General features: G+C 43.6%; 1 protein-coding gene across 1 annotated transcript in view; it reads right to left on the reverse strand.

The window, feature by feature from the left end:
- The window catches only part of LOC146871856 (AMP deaminase 2-like), a gene marked incomplete at its 5' end in the record, with an annotated part of 228,855 nt that overhangs the window by 84,042 nt on the left and 126,537 nt on the right, over positions 1 to 18,276 (reverse strand). Inside the window, one exon of the mRNA XM_085649103.1 lies at positions 3,599 to 3,687. Within this exon, the coding sequence (XP_085505229.1) occupies positions 3,599 to 3,687 (89 nt within the window). The remainder of the gene's footprint in view (positions 1 to 3,598; positions 3,688 to 18,276) is intronic.

Below are 18,276 nucleotides of genomic sequence, written 5' to 3' on the forward strand. Positions count from 1 at the left end.
AGCTTATACGCAGGTTGACAAGGACCTTAGAGGCTATTGTAAACTAGACGGCGTCTGACCTGGGGAGCTTAACCCAGGAGCAGTCCGCCATACGATTGGTTACTCTCCAAAATCGCCTTGTCCTTGACATCATCCTGGCTGACAGAGGCGGAGCCTGTAAAATTATAGGCTCTAGCTGCTGTATATTTATTCCTGATAAGTCCCCATCTGTATACACGGCCATAACAAAATTACACAAGATAGCCGTAAGTTTACATCAAGAACCTGGCACCTGGACGTGGTCTGATTGGTTATGGAAGATAATATCGTCCTGGGGATGGCAACTGCTGTCAGCAGGTATAATATTCCTGATAATAACTGGATGCTGCCTTTGCATCCAATGTGGTCCTGCCCTGTGCGGTCTATGCGCTCCAAACTGCATTCCCAAACCACTTGTCCAGCATAGAGAAAGGGAAATAATTATGCTACAAGAATGTATAGATGATCTCATGCAAATTGAGATATAATATAGGTACACTCTGGGGCAAGGAGGGAATGTGGAAATAAAATTGACAATTGTGCCCCATCATTTCCCTGTTTCTGCCTGGTAGCCATTTGCCTCAGACAAACACCCATTTTGTGTGTGACATGCTCTCAGCAACTTGTCTGAAAACTGTCCTTCACATCCCCATTGAATCTTGCACAACCCCCTGCTCCTTGTGGTCGAGCCAATTCCAAGAAGCCTGCCTGTGTGCCTTCCCCCAGTTGTGCCAGAGACTCAGCCACATCCTGTCCATTGTTGGTGACTCAGCCTGTCACACCAGCTGCCCTGTGACCACCCCCAACTGAAAGAGGAAGCACGAGGTTAGGCCCTGAAACCACACCAACTAATAGAGGAAGCACAAGGCTGTACACTGTGAACACACATTTCTGTGGTTCTGCCAATTCCCAGAACCAGCAAGATAGTTCCTGTTTTACACAAGATGGTTCCTGTTCTTGACTCTAAGCCAGAGATAAACCCCCGAATGAGTAAGGGCCCTCAACTGAAAGAGAACACATTTCCACACATCACATGCCCTCTCACGAGACACAAGACACACCCCTACCTTGACACATCTGTTGGAAATTACTGCTTGTCACTTCCCTTTTTCTTGTCACTTCTCCTTTCTTCTTTTTCCTATTGACTGAAAACTGTATAAATATTCTGATGTGTGAATAAAACTGCAGACCACTCCTGTACCCGCTTGGTGCTGGAGCTCTCTCCTTAACTCGAGTTACTGGACCCTTTTTTTACTCGAACACCACGGACTCCTCCCTTTGCTTTGACTGAAATTATGATTATTAAGTATAGAAATTCTAAGATGAGGTAATATTGAATTAATTTACCACAAGATGGTCCTCATATATGCGCTACTCCTGCGAACTAGTGACAGTATCTTGTCTTTTCCTTTTCCGTGCTCTCAGCCGCAGAGCGTGAAATTTTGTTGGTAACAGTGTGCTGAATACTAACTTGAGACCTTTTTAGATGAAAAAAAAGCCACTCCAATGAACAAGGAGGTGGGAGGTAATGATGAATCTGTGATTAGACAGAGTATCCACCAGAAAGAGCTTTACCTAAGGTAAGTAACTTATTTTTCGAATGGATACTTGTAACCGCAGATTCCTCACTTTAGAATAGATACCAAAGCAGTACCTTCCCCAGGGTGAACCGTCTGTGCAGTGGAGTCAGGCCAAAAATCCTTCCCTCCCTCCGAGTTCCAGACACCATCCATTCACCAGGGTTCAAAGCTGATAGGATCTGGGCCAATGTGAGCATTTTGAATCTGTAGTTGTAGCAAGGCGTAGAGGCAATGGAGGTCCAACATAGTGTTCCTCAAAGGAGGTAACTCTGGATAACATTCCAATGAGCAATTCATATATTAAATTCCAAAGATGAGGCACTCCAAATTCTTCACAAACTCCAAAACAATCATTTGGCAGTTATTTTATCAGTTCAATGTTTTGGAGTTTGCGAAGAATTTGAATGTAATTAAATAAATGGATTTGGAAGAAACACACAGGAGTGAAGCATCTTTGGATTTTGATCTATGAAGTACATAGTGGAAAATTATCTAAAGTTACCTTCTGTGAGGAAGACTTGAATACAGAAGGCACCATTGGGGTTTGGGTGCTGGAGGTCTCTAGTGCTGGGCTGAGTATTTCTATACCTCAAAATTGCAAGACATTTTGTGGATCCAAGAGAGGGAGGCCTGAGGCCCCCATTCTTATTCAGCACAACCCCAACCTTTCTCTGAGCTCTGTATACTCCCTATGGCACACATCAAGAGCAAGAGGAATACGTCCTGTAGGAGGATGGACCTATCCTCTTCTGAAATATGCTCCAGGATGGGAGGGATATTAGGCAGTGTAGAAATAAAAGGTAGGGCATAACCGTTTTGAATAATTTGAGAGAACCGTTTGTCAGCTGTGATGTATCACCAACCCTGAAGGAAGTGCCGGATCAACCCACCCACTGGGTGGGCATGCACCACTGAAGGCAAACTAAAGCTGTTTGTTGGCCGTTGTAGCAGGGAATGAGAAGTTGGAAGATTAGTGCCCCAACTTGCTGGCATGCTGCCTGCTAGATCCACGTCTGCAGCCCAAAAGGATGGACTGTCTGTTGCATTACTGGTTGGAAATACTGTCTCTATCTATATGCTAGCCTTCTGGAGCAGCCCTATATTTTCCAGAAACTGGTGTGGCAATTGTTTGACAGGGACATCCAGCGCAAAGGAATGTACTGTGGCTTTAATGTCTTTAAAGCGTTCCATACTATAGTCTGTTTTCTGACTGAAGAGGCCAGACCCATCAAAGGGCATGTCTCCCAAATAATCTTGCACATCACTGAAGAACCCAGTAGACCTCATGCAGTCATGTTGATGAAGGACTACAGTGGTACAAACCACACTGCCAACACAATCCATGGCATCCAGACCGGCTTGGAAAACATATTTGGCACCGACCTGCCCATCATTTACTATATGGGCCAAAGCAGCTCTATGATCTTCCTGGAATGCTTGCAACATCTCAGTGGCCATCTCTCAAAGTGCATGGGTTTAGAGACCCAATAGACAGACTGTAATTATAGACCGCAATGCAGACTAGCTGAAGAAAACATACATTTGCCAAAGGCATCAATATTTTTAGATTCTCTATCAAGAGGATCCATGAGAAATTAATTGGGATCTACTTTACTAGTTGAGGCATGTACAAAAAGGCCTTTTGGAGTAGGGTGCATGGTAAGAAAATCCCTTTTACCAGGTGCCAGTCTATGACATCTGTCCACCAACCTGTTCACAAGTGGGCAGGAACATGGTTTCAATCAAGTAGCCAATAGAGTATCTGTGAAGGCATCATAAAACGGAAGGGCTCAGATGTTGATGGCTTGGGTTAGAGAATTTCTGGTTAAACATTTGTTGAAGACATCTATTAGTCCAACAACTTGGCAGCTCTCCTAGTTACTACTCTCCTCTATTTGTGGCCCACGTGGCGAGTCAAGCCCTGTCTCTGAATTTTGCAGCTCCAGGTATAAGGCATCATCAGAGTAATAGGGCTGGGGGAGGAGAACCACACCCCTCACCATAATCGTCATTAACATCCTGAAGTGCATCCTGCTCTGGCACAGGGTCAGAATCAGCACCAAACAGATAATGGAGCCTTTGCTGATAGCTGCAATGTGGTAGAGGCACAAAGTTAGAGTCAGACTGCATGACAACCAGTTGTGATGTAAATTCCTAGCGCAGCATCCTCCTGAGGCGGAAGCCGGGAGTAAGTTAGTTGCTTTTTAAACTTTGAGTGTCACAAATTATTGCATTTTAAACTGTTTACCTTGTTCCTGGGCACTAATTGGGGATTTGAAGCTCGCCTTTTGTCAGGGATTCGTGGCGGTTCTTGGCGCCGCTGCAGGACCTGCTTCGCACACCTCGCACGCCATCACCGCTCGATCCCTCAGGCCACGCCCCCTTAGTGTGGACACGCCCCCCACCGAGACTACTTAAGGTCTCCGCTCTCAAAACCAGTCAGAGAACTGTATCCTCCTGAGGCGGAAGCCGGGAGTAAGTTAGTTGCTTTTTAAATTTTGAGTGTCACAAATTATTGCATTTTAAACTGTTTACCTTGTTCCTGGGCACTAATTGGGGATTTGAAGCTCGCCTTTTGTCAGGGATTCGTGGCGGTTCTTGGCGCCGCTGCAGGACCTGCTTCGCACACCTCGCACGCCATCACCGCTCGATCCCTCAGGCCACGCCCCCTTAGTGTGGACACGCCTCCATCTACCCTTCCACCTCCCTTATAATCATGTGCATCTTCCGGTCGCGCAGCGGACGCGCGCAGCGGGCGCGCCGCCGGCGCGCCGAAGGCGCGCCAAAGGCAAGCCCGTCTGCGCCCGTCCGCGCCTCGCCCGTGCCCAGTGCCACCCCCCCTGCACAAAAAATCATCTATTCAAGAGAAGCCCTACTAAAAATCAAACCAGACCCAACATCCTGCACCAGATCCCTTGACCTGACCACCTGGTCTGGCTTTTGGACCTGCAGGTGCTGCAGTTACAGTTTAGGCTTCAAAGCAAGTAATCAGCCACCCGTACAAGCTAGGAACCTACGATGTGGACTGATCAATGTCAGGTCTATGGGAAAGCACGCCGCACATATATTTGATCTCATAATGGAGAATGAACTTGACTGTCTCTTTATGACGGAAACCTGGCTGACACCTAATAGTAACCCTGACATAACAAACTCCTTACCCCCAGGATATCTAATCTCTAGAGAGGATAGACCTTGCCAGAGGGGTGGAGGCATTGCTATTGTCTATCGCGACACCTTGAATTGCCAAACTTTCCTTATACCTGACCTCAAAGGGGCGGAAAATGTTGGCTTTGCTCTAAAAATACATGACTCTTTCACCTTTACAGGGGCCCTGATCTATCGACCACCTGGCTCACATACTGACTTCATTGATAGTATCGGTGAAGCTATAGGCCACTTAGTCCTCAAATCAGCCAATTTCACCATCTTGGGAGACGCCAATATACATCTAGACGCCCACTCGGACCAGGCTACAATCTGCTTCACCGATACCATGAATGTACTCGGTCTGAAAACTCTTACCACCTCCGCCACTCACAAGGCGGGACATATACTTGACTGCATCTGCTCCAATATTGAAACACTTAAGGTAGATACCCCGCAAATACTAACTTGGACAGACCACAGCTATATTCCGTTCGAATTCCCCGTAACATCTCATTCTCGGACTAAGAAAACCAATGACCACCCAGGGTCCAACATGAAAGGACCCCGTTGGAAAGATCTGATAGGACAACCAGATTTCCTGATAAAAGCTGACACATCTAGACCGACTCTGTCGGGAGCCCCCGACAAAGACAGCCAGGCCTTTAAGGAATGGATCAACTCACTCATAAAGGGCCAGGAGTCCATCCTTCCCTGTTTGAGGACCAAGAGAAAACAGAGACCTATCGCCCCGTGGTTCTCTCTCACTCTAAAAGAGGAACAACGGAAAGTTAGGGCTCTTGAACGAAAGTGGCGACTCAACTACACAGAGTATGACCAAGATTTGTATAAAATCGCCCGTCGGCAATACCACAGGTCGATTAAAACGGCCAAAAGGGAATACTACAAGGATGCCATTAATAATAGCAAGAACAAACAAAAAGAAATTTTCAATATTGTTAACGCTTTCATTAACCCTAAGACTACGCAGAAAGACATCCCCCCCTCACAGAGTCTCTGCAACACTATTGCAGACTACTTTGAGGGAAAAATCTTAACCTTGACCAAAGATTTCCCACAACCCCACTGTAATGAGGAGAACAAGGTCATCAACTCCGGACTAAAAATCAATACCTTTGCTTCCTTTCAACCGGTAAGCAAAGAAGAAACACAGACAGAAATCCTTAAACTTACATCCGGATCTCCCTTTGATCCCTGCCCTCCGCTAGTGCTTCATTCACTAATAGTGGTTGTTAATCCATTCATCAATAGCATCATAAACTCTTCACTCACCCAAGGTCTGGTCCCTGAGGAATGGAAACTCACAGCAGTCAAACCCCTGCAAAAAAAAGCACTACCGGACCCTGCTACCCTTACAAACCTCCGTCCGATCTCCCTACTCCCAGCTTTATGTAAACTTACAGAGAAAGCTGTTAACAAACAACTTACTGCCTTCATGGAAAACAATAACATCTGGCATCCCAACCAAGCAGGTTTTAGAGCCCAACACTCCACAGAATCAGCCCTGATCTTTTCCTCCGAAACCCTCCGTGGAGCATTGGATCAGGGAAAGAAAGCAGTCCTGGTTCTATTAGACCTGTCCGCGGCGTTTGATACGGTGTCCCATGCCATTCTATTAGACCGTCTAGCCGCGGCAGGAATTGTTGGAACCGCATTGAACTGGATAAAGAGCTTTCTCGCAAATAGGAGACAAGTTGTGGTCTTAGGACAGTACAGATCAGAGGAAAAGTTAGTAGGATCTGGAGTCCCTCAAGGATCCTGCTTAAGTCCTACACTTTTCAATATATACATGGCCCCGCTAATCCATCTTATCTCATCCTTTGGCATAGACACCATTGCATATGCAGATGATACTCAGCTCATTCTGATACTGGAAAATGATACCCAAGAAGCCGAAAGAAGGCTCCAAAGCTGCCTTACCGCCACGTTCAGATGGATGAACTTGAATCATCTCAAGTGCAATACTGGGAAAACAGAAATCCTTCCCTTTGGCAAGGATAATTTCTTCAATCCCTCAGTATGGTGGCCTGATGATGCCATTGCTCCCCCTAGCACTGCCTCCTCAGTCCGTAACCTAGGGATCAAATTTGACCCCGCCCTGAGTTTTAAACAGCAAGCCACAACCGTAGCAGGGACCTGCTTCGGAATCATTAAAGGACTCAGGAAATTCTACGACCTAATTCCCCTTTCCGCAAGGAAAACGGTCGCAGTAGCCCTCATCACCTCCCGCATCGACTATTGTAATAGCCTATATGCAGGGACTAACAAAGAAGTCCGCCATAAATTACAAATGGTACAGCATGCGGCTGCCAGACTAGTACTAGGGTGGAAAAAGAGGACCTCAGCTACGGCAGCAATGAACCTCCTACACTGGCTGCCCATTAACAAAAGGGTGCTCTTTAAAATTCTATTGATCACCTTTAGGGCTTTCAATGGAAAGGGACCCAACTACATACTAAAACTGTTCAAACATTACAACCCCATGCGATGCCTTAGGTCCCAAACGGCCAATCTTCTTATCATCCCTAAGTTCAGACTCAAGACTAAAGGAGGAAAATCTCTGGCAGTACTTGGGTCCAAGGCCTGGAACCTTCTTCCCTCCTCCCTCCGTCAAATCTCTACAGAAGCGACCTTCAGAAAGGCCCTCAAGACTTGGATTTTTGCTCTCCCTGAATGGGAGTGCAGGAATCTAGTTTAATTACCCTCCGCATGGATCATCATCAGGAGCTGATTCTTCTCTACAGCGCAAAGATGCTCCCTGGAGTGTAACCTGCGCTTTATAAAAACCCCATTACATTACATTACATTACATCGGTAGAACTTGGGACAACGTCGGTTCATTTGCCGACATGCGAGTCAGCACTAGATCATCCTACAGCGACGGGGCGTCTGTACAGGTGTGGAGGTGACTGGCACCAATGTCTTTTGTGGGACTGGTGCTTAAGTATGTTCCAGAGTTGGTATGGACCCAATTACGGCTCCCAAGGGGACAGACTGCACTGGGGAGGGTCCTGCCATCGGTAACCTGACTGGAGGCCCCTGTAGTTCCAGGGGGCTCCAATGCGTGCTAGAGGGAGCCAGAAACTCACTGAATATTTGCAGCATGGGTACTTTGAAGGTCTCAATCTGTGCAGGGTCGACAGTGGCCCAGGAAACTAAGAGCGCTTTGGGATCCACTGAGGAACTGGCTCAGTGACCAGGGATCTTTGACAGAGTCTGACTCACATCTTGACCCATGCACCTACTCCTTGGGAGTAAGAGTGGCAGGACAGGGTCAAGTCCCGCTTTGTTTTCTTACGCTTGTGTTTGTAATTGGACTTGGACTACCTGCAGGACTTTGAGCAGGAAGTGGAACACTTGGGGAAAGTCTCCATGTCTGAGTCCTGTCCCATGACTTGGCATGGAAGTGAGACCTACGCTAAAGCAGCAACTTCTCTTGTGTTCAACCACATACGAGTAAGATTCCCAGTCTCTAATCTCCTTCAGGTGCATAAGGTTGCACTTATTGATTGACTTTAGAGAGTTTTGTCCTGCGTCCAGGCACCACAGACAAACCTCAAGCAGATCTATGACAGACTTCTGTTTCCTACAGTCGTGGCACAGCTTGAATACTGTTCTTTTCGGTGCGGATATTGTTCCTTAGGACACTATAAACGTTTGGAAGACTCAACAAATTTGAGAGCAGAGCTCGGCCTTTGCATCAGGAGCATAAAAAAGGAACTGACGTCAGCACACGGGGGGGGGGGGGGGGGATACTGACACTTACATGCGACTCTGCTCCCTCATTTCTGAGGTTGTATGGACCTGACATGGAGCCACACAACTCCACCTACCAGAGCACAAGATCACTACTACAAAGAATCTCCAGATCTAATCTGGCAGCAGGTGAATATTGAAAGATTTGGACTCTGTAGTTAGAAGTATCCATCAGAAATGGGTTTTTGTGTCTGTTGACCCTTAATGCAGACAAGGCATCCTGTTGTTGGCCAATATCAATCTTCTACCCACACAGTAGCTGTAGTGAGGAACGCATCCTCGGCTGGATCTATGAAACTCTTAATCGGTGGTACTCCATTAAAAAGCTCTTTTGAACTACTCCCCTAAGTGTGGTACAAAGCACTTTTGCCATAATCTAATTACACTGCCTGGATATGTTATATTTCTGGTACAGACAAATCTGAAGGAGCGACTGGCACTGTGGGGTTAGTGCCTTGCACACTACCTTTGTCTCCTACAGAGTCCTTTACCTACGATTCTTTATGTTTATTTATTACACACAAAACATACCAAAATACAGTGTTACGCCAATTGACCTCACCAATTGACCAAAAATTGATTTTACTTCTTATTTCTTATACCAGGGTCAGTGGAATGAGCACTGGATTTTCAGTAGGAGGGAATTCCATAATTTAAGTGCCAACATAGATCCTAAAGTTGCCTCTATGCACACATTTAGCAGTGAGCAGCAGAAGTACAGCTGAACTGAGAGCTCTCCTGGGATACATTGAAAAATCTTACCAATATACTAGGAATAGGTGTTTGTCCAGATGTGAGTCCTTTTTTCCTAAGGCCATACATGTGTTGGGAAAAAGCGTTCTTGGCATAATCATATGTTGGAATATAGAGTGCCTTCTCAAAGAACAGTTTCAAGTTGACCTGAAGGTTGACCTCTGCAGATCATTTGGAACAATGGACAGGCAAAAGAGTTTTACGAACAGATGTTAGCAGATGTGTGACTTTGGGGTAAAATTCAGATTCCAAAAATAAAAATATAGTAAGTTGCATCGCAGGGGAATAAGGCATACGATGGCCAAAATGTACAGGCTTGGTGCAGGAGAAGAGACGGGCTGGTCAGTTTGTCTATGCCTTAGTGGACTTTAGTTTCAATGCTCGGTGCCACAGCCGTTCTCCCACCACCAAGAGAATATCAGACAATTTTGGATCTGCATAAAATAACCACAGAAGTAAAAGCTGAGGGCCCAGCTTCTTTACAAGTTCAAAGTCAAATACTGGTTGAAAAGCCATGTCATATTCTGCAAGAAACTAGGATTGGGGAGGAGGGAGGAGCTGAACTCTTCGGCAAGAACCGCCTACAGCACTCCAAGGCTATTGCAGTAGCCAGAACGATGGTGGGGATAAAAGTCTTCCTCCTCTTAGTTACAAGAGGTCCTGACATGGGAAGCTGCATTCATATTGCTGTAGTCTGTCATTCTCCTCTGACATGGCAGGCACCAACAGTTTCCTTTTTGCTTTTAGGCACAATACACAAACAAGGTGCTGTATATAATAAACAGGAGGGAGGTTCTAACTGTCCCACCTAGGTGAGGACAAGCAACCTGAATCTTTAATTTGTAAAACTGTTCCGGTGTGCCAGCGAGGCTGATTACTGGCTCCTTAACATATACAAAAATGTTTTGAATTGCTATTTGGACCAACCTGGTGGCCCTTTTAGGTCAGTCTCAGATAATGTAATTGCCTCGACTTCACTTAAAATGTAAGATTTAGGAAGGGCGAAGTTAACCTTCTTTCATTAACATGTCCTTGACCACTCTAAACAAAGTAATGTTCACCTGATAAAACACTATTCACACAAGGTGTACAGTACTCCAGCTTTGGTATTTCTTTAAACTTAAACCATATTTGCAGTGATCTTGGGTTATCGTGCCTTCCTCCCCAATTTCAAAATGAAATAATTGCTGATTTTGTAGCCCCTGCACTTTCATTACACATTTTAAAGCTAATTAAAAGCCAGCTACCACTTCTGATCTCTTTCTATTTGCTTTGTAATGTTTAGGGAGTGTTCACATCCACATGTGAACGTGGCCCAGGGCACCTGGAGTGCTCTTCCTCACCCTCCACCATTTGAGGTCTCAATATGCCTACACCATGCCATTCTGTGTTCCTGTTAGAGCTTGGGAATTAACCTAGTTAAGCTACATCAGAGACTACATCTTAGCCCCATTTAAGATCTTCCCAACCTATGAGTCATCCCATGCAACCCTTTACACAACTTCAGCACCTGTCTTTGTGTTTAATACTTTTATTTTTTATATTTCCCGATTAGGTGTAAAGGCATTTCTATAGGTTTACTCCTACAACTATCTTTAACACTATGGGGGTCTTAACTAACTCTCTTCCACCTAGGAGCTGTAGGCTTCTACATACTCTCCACGCTGTCTCTCTATGACCTTCTGTGGGTCAAGCTTACTTTAGCCACTCTTGATCAATGGGGCTGTGCATCATTGTGGGATCCTTAAATATGTGCCCCTGCACCTTCCGTGGCACATAAATCTAAGGAAGGTGAGTATTTACTGTCATCTGGACTTATGAACAGACCTGGATGAAGAAATAAACTAAATACATAATAACTAAGGGGGTGATTACGATAGCGGACCGTCCACCATCGTTGCAGGGATTGGGACCGGCCGCCTGTAAGGCGGCGGTCCTGCACAAGAGATTACGATGCGACCACCACCGTGGCGGTCGCATCGTGTATCTCTAACATTGTGGTGGGTGCTGCTGGCTGCAGCACCCGCCGCAATGTTCTTAATGCAGTGTTTGCATTTCCCTGCACTACATGGCAGGCACCACGCAGTGCCTGCCACCTGGTGCAGGGAAATGTAAGGGGGTACCATAGGTGCCCCCCCCAGTGCTAAACAAAACTCCCCCAGCACAAGGGGGGACCGCAACAGGCCCCCAAAGTACATCCCCGTCAGCCTTTCCATGGCGGTTTCACCGCCATGGAAACGCTGGCAGGGAGGCAGCATTGTACTGCCACCATTCTACTGATGTGATGCGGTCCGACGGGCAATCGTTATGATTGCTACTGTCGGACCTGCAATAGAACCCGAGCACACCCATGAGATGTACAACAATATGTTAATAACAATGTAGATTTCAAATCAAGTCTTCTCTTTATTAATTCTTGGTCCAGCCAACACGTGTTTCGTCGCCTGGGAGTGCCCGCGACTTCCTCAGGGCTGGAAAATGAACAAATATACATAATTTGTTTATCTGTATTGTAATATATGTATATATACCCTCCACAATCGCTCATGACGTGAGATTCTGGTGGAGCCCAAAAGCATAATCAGATAAGGTTTGTGACATACATTCAAAACATCGTGAAAGCATTGAAATATATCGACAGAAGACCCACGTTGCTAAAAGAGAGTGACGTTAATATGTACAGGTGTCCCTTGAACAGGACAAAGAACTAAATTTGTATATCCCCTCAAATGGTGTATGGATGTAAACCATATAAAGCCAATCGTGGAAAGAAGGGTCCCAAATACCAGATAGCAAAGATAACACATCACAAACATATCTACCTTGTGATCTGTAAATTCTGTCCTGGCCTTATGAAGAGGATAGGTAATAAATTTATACCTCAAGATTATTATGCTCTGAAACGATATATGTACAGTGTATCATATACATGCTATATACTGCATATTATCTTCTAATACTGTGAAAATCATACCAATTATCCACAACTCTGAATATGCCATGCGCAAAGTACAAATAGAGCGCTAACCCATCTATAATAGCTCATTAACACGCACGTTACTGCCAAACAAAGCCGTTGATGGAAATTACCTTAAAATGACAGTATATCTCAAACTAATCTGTTTAACCGGATCTTGAATAAAATAACAAAGATGCAGACAGCTAAAAGTCACGAAAGAAAATAGTAACCATACAAGGCAACTCACGTGAACGTATTATCAAACGGTGACCATATCAGGTATACTGCTGTAAAAAAATTATAAAGTATGCGTAAATATCAACCCTAACGGCGGTAATCTAATCAATATTAACTCAGTATCAAAAGGTCTATTCGCATGAATCATAATCGCCTACCTTAAAATCGGTAACGAAGTATCGTAATGACTCTCGGTCCTGAATATAACACGGAGTAGCGTGAACCGGAAGTCCATGAATTTAAATCCGGTGCTGCTTCAGGGAAGTGGAAAACTGACTCTAACATTCTTTGCACAATTGGCCTAACGCACCGGCCATGATGCAATTGTTGCATATTGCGTGACTATATCCAAAAGGACTACCATGAGATGTGCCATGGTTTATATTAAGCGCTGACTGCAAACGCTATGTTGTCGATCGGATTAGCTTAATAATACAGTGTATATGGAACCATATAGAAATATAATTATAATAAAGTCATGACGTCCATAATAGATCAACATTACTAGTCCGATCGGAACCAAATGAATAGATGTGAAATTAAGATTGGTAAGTGAAACAAAAAATAAATAGACCCAATCAAAGGTGAAATCACCTAAAAAGACAGTCACTCTGTGTTAGCATCGCGGATACTCCAATCTAACATGGCTCACTAAATAACAGTATGAGCGGAGATTGATCACATAACAGGTACACTTGATGGAATCAAAGACATCCAAATATCAAACAGCTCAGTCACCTCATCAAAGAGAAAATAACTAATAAGACATAATAAATATATAATCACGAAATGAATATCACTAGGTAATGTATCCTATGGTCAGTATAATCCTTCATTGGTAATTTCAATATCAATTGTATACTGTATTCATGCTATGTCGCTAATACAGCACATGTAAATCGCTGCCCATAGGTGACTAGCTATCAATGCATTACATGTGTATATGTGGCATCTGTTCTCAAGAAAATATCTACAATATTTACTCAATATACTGTATTCACACAAATCATAAGCTAATTATTCACCCAAAAAATAATGTAACTCATGATCTAAATTGAGCCCATGATCAACAGCTCTCATTTTCATGATCCAAACCACTTCTCGGCGTCTTAGTTTTAACTCCATATTACCACCCCTGGGATCACTCTCAATCTTGTCAATCCCACAGAAAGTAAATACTTTATGTCTATCCTGCATCGTACAATCATTAATGTGTACTGCAGTAGGGTATCTAGTATCTTTAAATCTAATCTCTCTTAAATGTTCACTGATGCGTACTTTTAAAGGTCGAATAGTACTTCCTATGTAGAATTTGTTGCATTTACATTGAAGCATGTAAACTACAAATTTACTGTTACAATTAATCATTTGTCTAATCACGAATTGCTTACCTATGGGGTTAGTGAATTCTTTTTTCTTGTCCATGGCTAAATCACAGACCTTGCAGCCTCCACATTTATGGAAGCCCTTACAGCTTTGTGATGACCAATTTTCTGTTGACTTGCTTTTTGGATAACTGGGACTAAGTAGAGATCTAATGGTCTGACCCCTTCTATAGGAAATTAACGGGACATCAGCTAATTGTTTCTCTAAGTGTTTATCCGATTTCAATATATACCAGTGACGTTTCATGCTGTTCCTAAGTCCCACAGAGAGCTCATTATAGTCTATAACCATTCTGCGAACCTCTGATTGTTTGGTTCTAGTTGGTTTATCTGTTAATGTATCAGCTCTATTAATTTTCCGAATCCTCTTTAGTGCTTTATCCACTGTACAGGTATCATATCCTCTAGCAACAAAGCGATTTTTCATATCATCCACACAATTATTAAAACACACTTCATCACTACAGTTTCTTCTCGCTTTAACTAATTCCCCATATGGAATTGAATCCTTTTGATGTTTAGGATGAGCGCTATGTGCGTGCAACAGTGAATTGCATGAAGTGGACTTCCGATGCAATTTGCTATGAATATGATTCTTGTCAATGAATAAGACTACATCTAGAAATTCTATTTCCTTGTTACTGCAATTATGTGTGAATCGAATGCCCGTATCATTGGAATTCAGATAATCACAAAAGGCTTTGAAAGAATCATTGGTCCCAGACCAGATCAAAAAGCAGTCATCTATGTATCTTCCCCAATAAATAATTGAGTTACACCATGTTGTTCCCTTAGGGCCCCAGACCCACTCCTCCTCAAACCAACCCATGAACAGATTGGCATATGAAGGAGAGAACCTGGAGCCCATCGCAACTCCTTGAGTTTGTCTGTACCATTGTCGTTCAAACAAAAAAACATTATTATTGAGAATAAGTTTGATCATGGTTAAGAGCATCTGAACATGTTCCCATTGTTTGGCTGGTCTGGTGTTTAAGAATTTTTCAATGGCTATAATTCCCAAGTCTTGTCTGATACATTTATAAAGGGATGTTACATCCAATGTTGCCAGGGTCATGCCCTCCTCCCAAACCACATCCGCCAATATACTCAAAATGTGCTTGGTGTCTCTTATATATGACGGAAGATTTTTAACTAGTGGTTGTAAGAATAGGTCCACATAATGTGATAAATTCTCTGTAGGTCCACCTATACATGAAATAATGGGTCTGCCTGGTGGAAATTTTTGGTTTTTATGTATTTTAGGTAAAGTGTAGATACAAGGAAATCTGGGTTTATCAACTTTCAGATATAAGAACTCATCTTGATCAATTAAACCTTTATTACGCCACTCAACCAGAAGAGTATTAATTCTAATTGTAAGTGAAGCAATAAGATTCTCCTTAAGTTTGGTATAACAAATGGGATCATCTAGTTGTGAATGAAGCTCCTGATTGTAATCACTGGTATTCATGATCACAATATTGCCCCCTTTGTCTGCTTCCCTGATAGTTATGTTCGTATTATGTGAAAGTCCGTCTAGAACCTGTCGTTCTTTTATTGTTAAATTGTCTCTATTTCGATTATTCAAATTATGTCCAGATTCCAATAGGTGATTGAGATCCTTAGTTACCAATTTATAAAAGACCTCTATGTTATTATCACTTGAAAGAGTTGGAGTCCAACAAGATTTCGGCCTAACACCACTGGATAAGTTAAGATCTGTTGCAATATCATGATCCATAAGTAATTCCTCAATACACATGATCATCATCAGTCAGTGACAAAATTAATTCTGCATCTCTAATATCCTGTATAGTCGTTGACTCAGGAAAGACATCATGGGGATATGTTCTTACTACTTTATTTGTGATTGGCATAAGTGAAAAATGTTTTTTTAATTTTAAGTTTCTCACAAATTTAAATAAATCTATCATTGTGTTACAGATATCACCATGATTTTGTGGGCAAAAACCCATACCCTTTTTCAGAAGAGAAATCATATCACTTGTGAGTGTGACGTCACTCAAATTAATGCCCTCTACCCCATGTCCTTGACTATTCACTAAGTTTTTTTGTCTGCTGATCTCAATTTCATACTCAACTTTTCGTCTACTCGCCCCTCCTCTCTTGCCCCTCCTGGTCTTTTTTGTACCACATCCTGACGCCGAGGTTGATCCCTGTTGCCTCTTTTTATTCTCCTTACTTCCCTTAAAAAAAGATTTTCAGTATTATTAATGGATGACAGTGATTCCGCTTCACTCTCACTGGAGGGGATGGTATTCAGAGAGGTAGAACTTGAGCTGGCAATGGTCGTTTGTTTGGAGGCTATACTTTTGTCCCTATTGTCTGAATCCACCAGATGGTCATATTTCCTGGCAAATGTGAAGATGCGCCCCTGTTTGTAATCAATCTCATCCCTTTTTAGTTTCCTTGCCTCTCTCTGTTTGATATCATCCTGATGTTTTTTTATTATATCATTTAGGATGACATAATTTTTCTCAGTTGCTTCTTTTAATTTCAATTCATCAATTTCCAATTCCAATTTACTGATTTCCATTTGTAGTTTCCTAACTTTGCGATCTGCATTTTCCCATGACCCCTCTTCCCTTGAGCACCCTTAATATTTGAATCTATTATTTACTGGAATTAGGTGAGCGCCAGTACCAACCAGGGACTCGTAATCTACTGTCGGACCTGTGGCAGACGGACTTTCCGTCCACCACGCACAACGCCTGCCATTGCAATCTGGTGGGCGGGATTTGGCTGCACGATTGCAGTGAATGCACCACCGGCAGGCTGCCGGTGGCAGATTCACCGCAATCCTAATGACCCCCTAAGACGTCTGATATCGAGTTCGGCGGATGAGTTACTCCATCATAAAAGTGTCAGATATCCGTCTGCCATTTTCCAAGTGCATTATTTCGAATGGCACTTGTAATATGGTGAATGGGCTAGCCATCACATTTGTGATGGAGTAATCCATCTGCCAAACTCTAAATCTGGCCAAAACCATCCGCCAAACTCTAAATCAGGCCGAAATCTAACACTAAGGCGGAAAATGTCTTCCTAAATACAGGGCATGCATTACTAAATTAATAACCTACTATCCTGTACTAAAAGATAGCCCTAGCGTATCCTGGATTCTTTCTGGGTGCACACAGTCATCACCCACCTGTCTTTCGCCTATCCTATTAGCAGCCAGTTACTAATTGGTCAGAGACACCCTTTGGATGGCTAGTGCCTAGAAGGAGCATACCAGTTTACCCAAAGTCTAGAGTTCCTGGGGGCCACGTCTCATCTGTGGCAATTTCCAGCTTACGATGGTGCAGCTAGACTCCCAAGGTAAGAGGGCATGTGAGGGGTCCTGGGCAGTGTGTTAAACATGTGACACCCCCCCCCCTCCAGCCCCCCACCTATTTCCTTCCTGGAGGAACGTTTTCATTCAGATTGCCGGCAGGACAGATGCCCCTGTCACAAAAACCAACTTGAACTCTCTCGTCTGGCTTTCTGATAAAGAACCCATTCTAACTCGCTTGAACAATTTACTGCAGGGTCACAGATTCCTCAGCCTATCAGGATCTGGCTGGGTCGCATCATACAATGTCAGCCTGAGGGCTGTCTGGCTAACTTTACACAAATACCCATATTGACTCAAAATGAACAAACCAGCAATTAAACCCATGGGATCCAGACCAGCAGCAGTCTATGCTAAAACCACAGCTAGTGTTAGACTGATGAAGCACAGTTTGATGCCACATAGGTTGATCATGCTTAGACCTTGAGCCATGATTTCAGTTTGACCTCTGCTTCACTGTCAGGGGCTGCAATATTGAAGATCTGTAATACCCTGGAGTAAATACTGCATAGACTTCAAACAGCAAACTGGTGTCAAAATGGCTGGAACTGACTGGTGTTGGTTTGTATTGTAATTGCATTTATATAGCGCTTGCTACCGCTGATGAGGCGTCAAAACGTTTTTTCGCCGAGTAGCATGCTACTCCAGAACCCAAAAGCATTAGTGGTGAATTAGTATAGTGAAATATGAAATTAATTTCCGTGGTGGGCATGTTAGTCTGTTTTTTGGATTGAGAAGGATAGTGGAAGGATAGAAGAGGGAAAGGTTTGCATTTATATAGCGCTTGCTACCCCTGATGAGGTGTTGAAGCACTTTTTGGTGGGTGGCAAGCTACTCTGGAACCCAAACAGGATTAGTGGGGAATTAATATAGGGAAATATGAAATTAATTTGAGTGGTGTGATGCTGCGCTGGCACTTTATAGAAGAATCAAGGGCATGGACTGAAATTCAGCAACGTCCATTTAAGCATGAGGCTCGCACAGTTGCAGTTACTTGTATAAGAGATACAATGGTATCCAACTAGCTTACTTACCATATGCACTCATGCTGCTCTGACTTCCATA

The sequence above is a fragment of the Triturus cristatus genome, chromosome 1_1 (genome assembly GCF_964204655.1).
Source record: "Triturus cristatus chromosome 1_1, aTriCri1.1, whole genome shotgun sequence".
Taxonomy (NCBI): domain Eukaryota; kingdom Metazoa; phylum Chordata; class Amphibia; order Caudata; family Salamandridae; genus Triturus; species Triturus cristatus.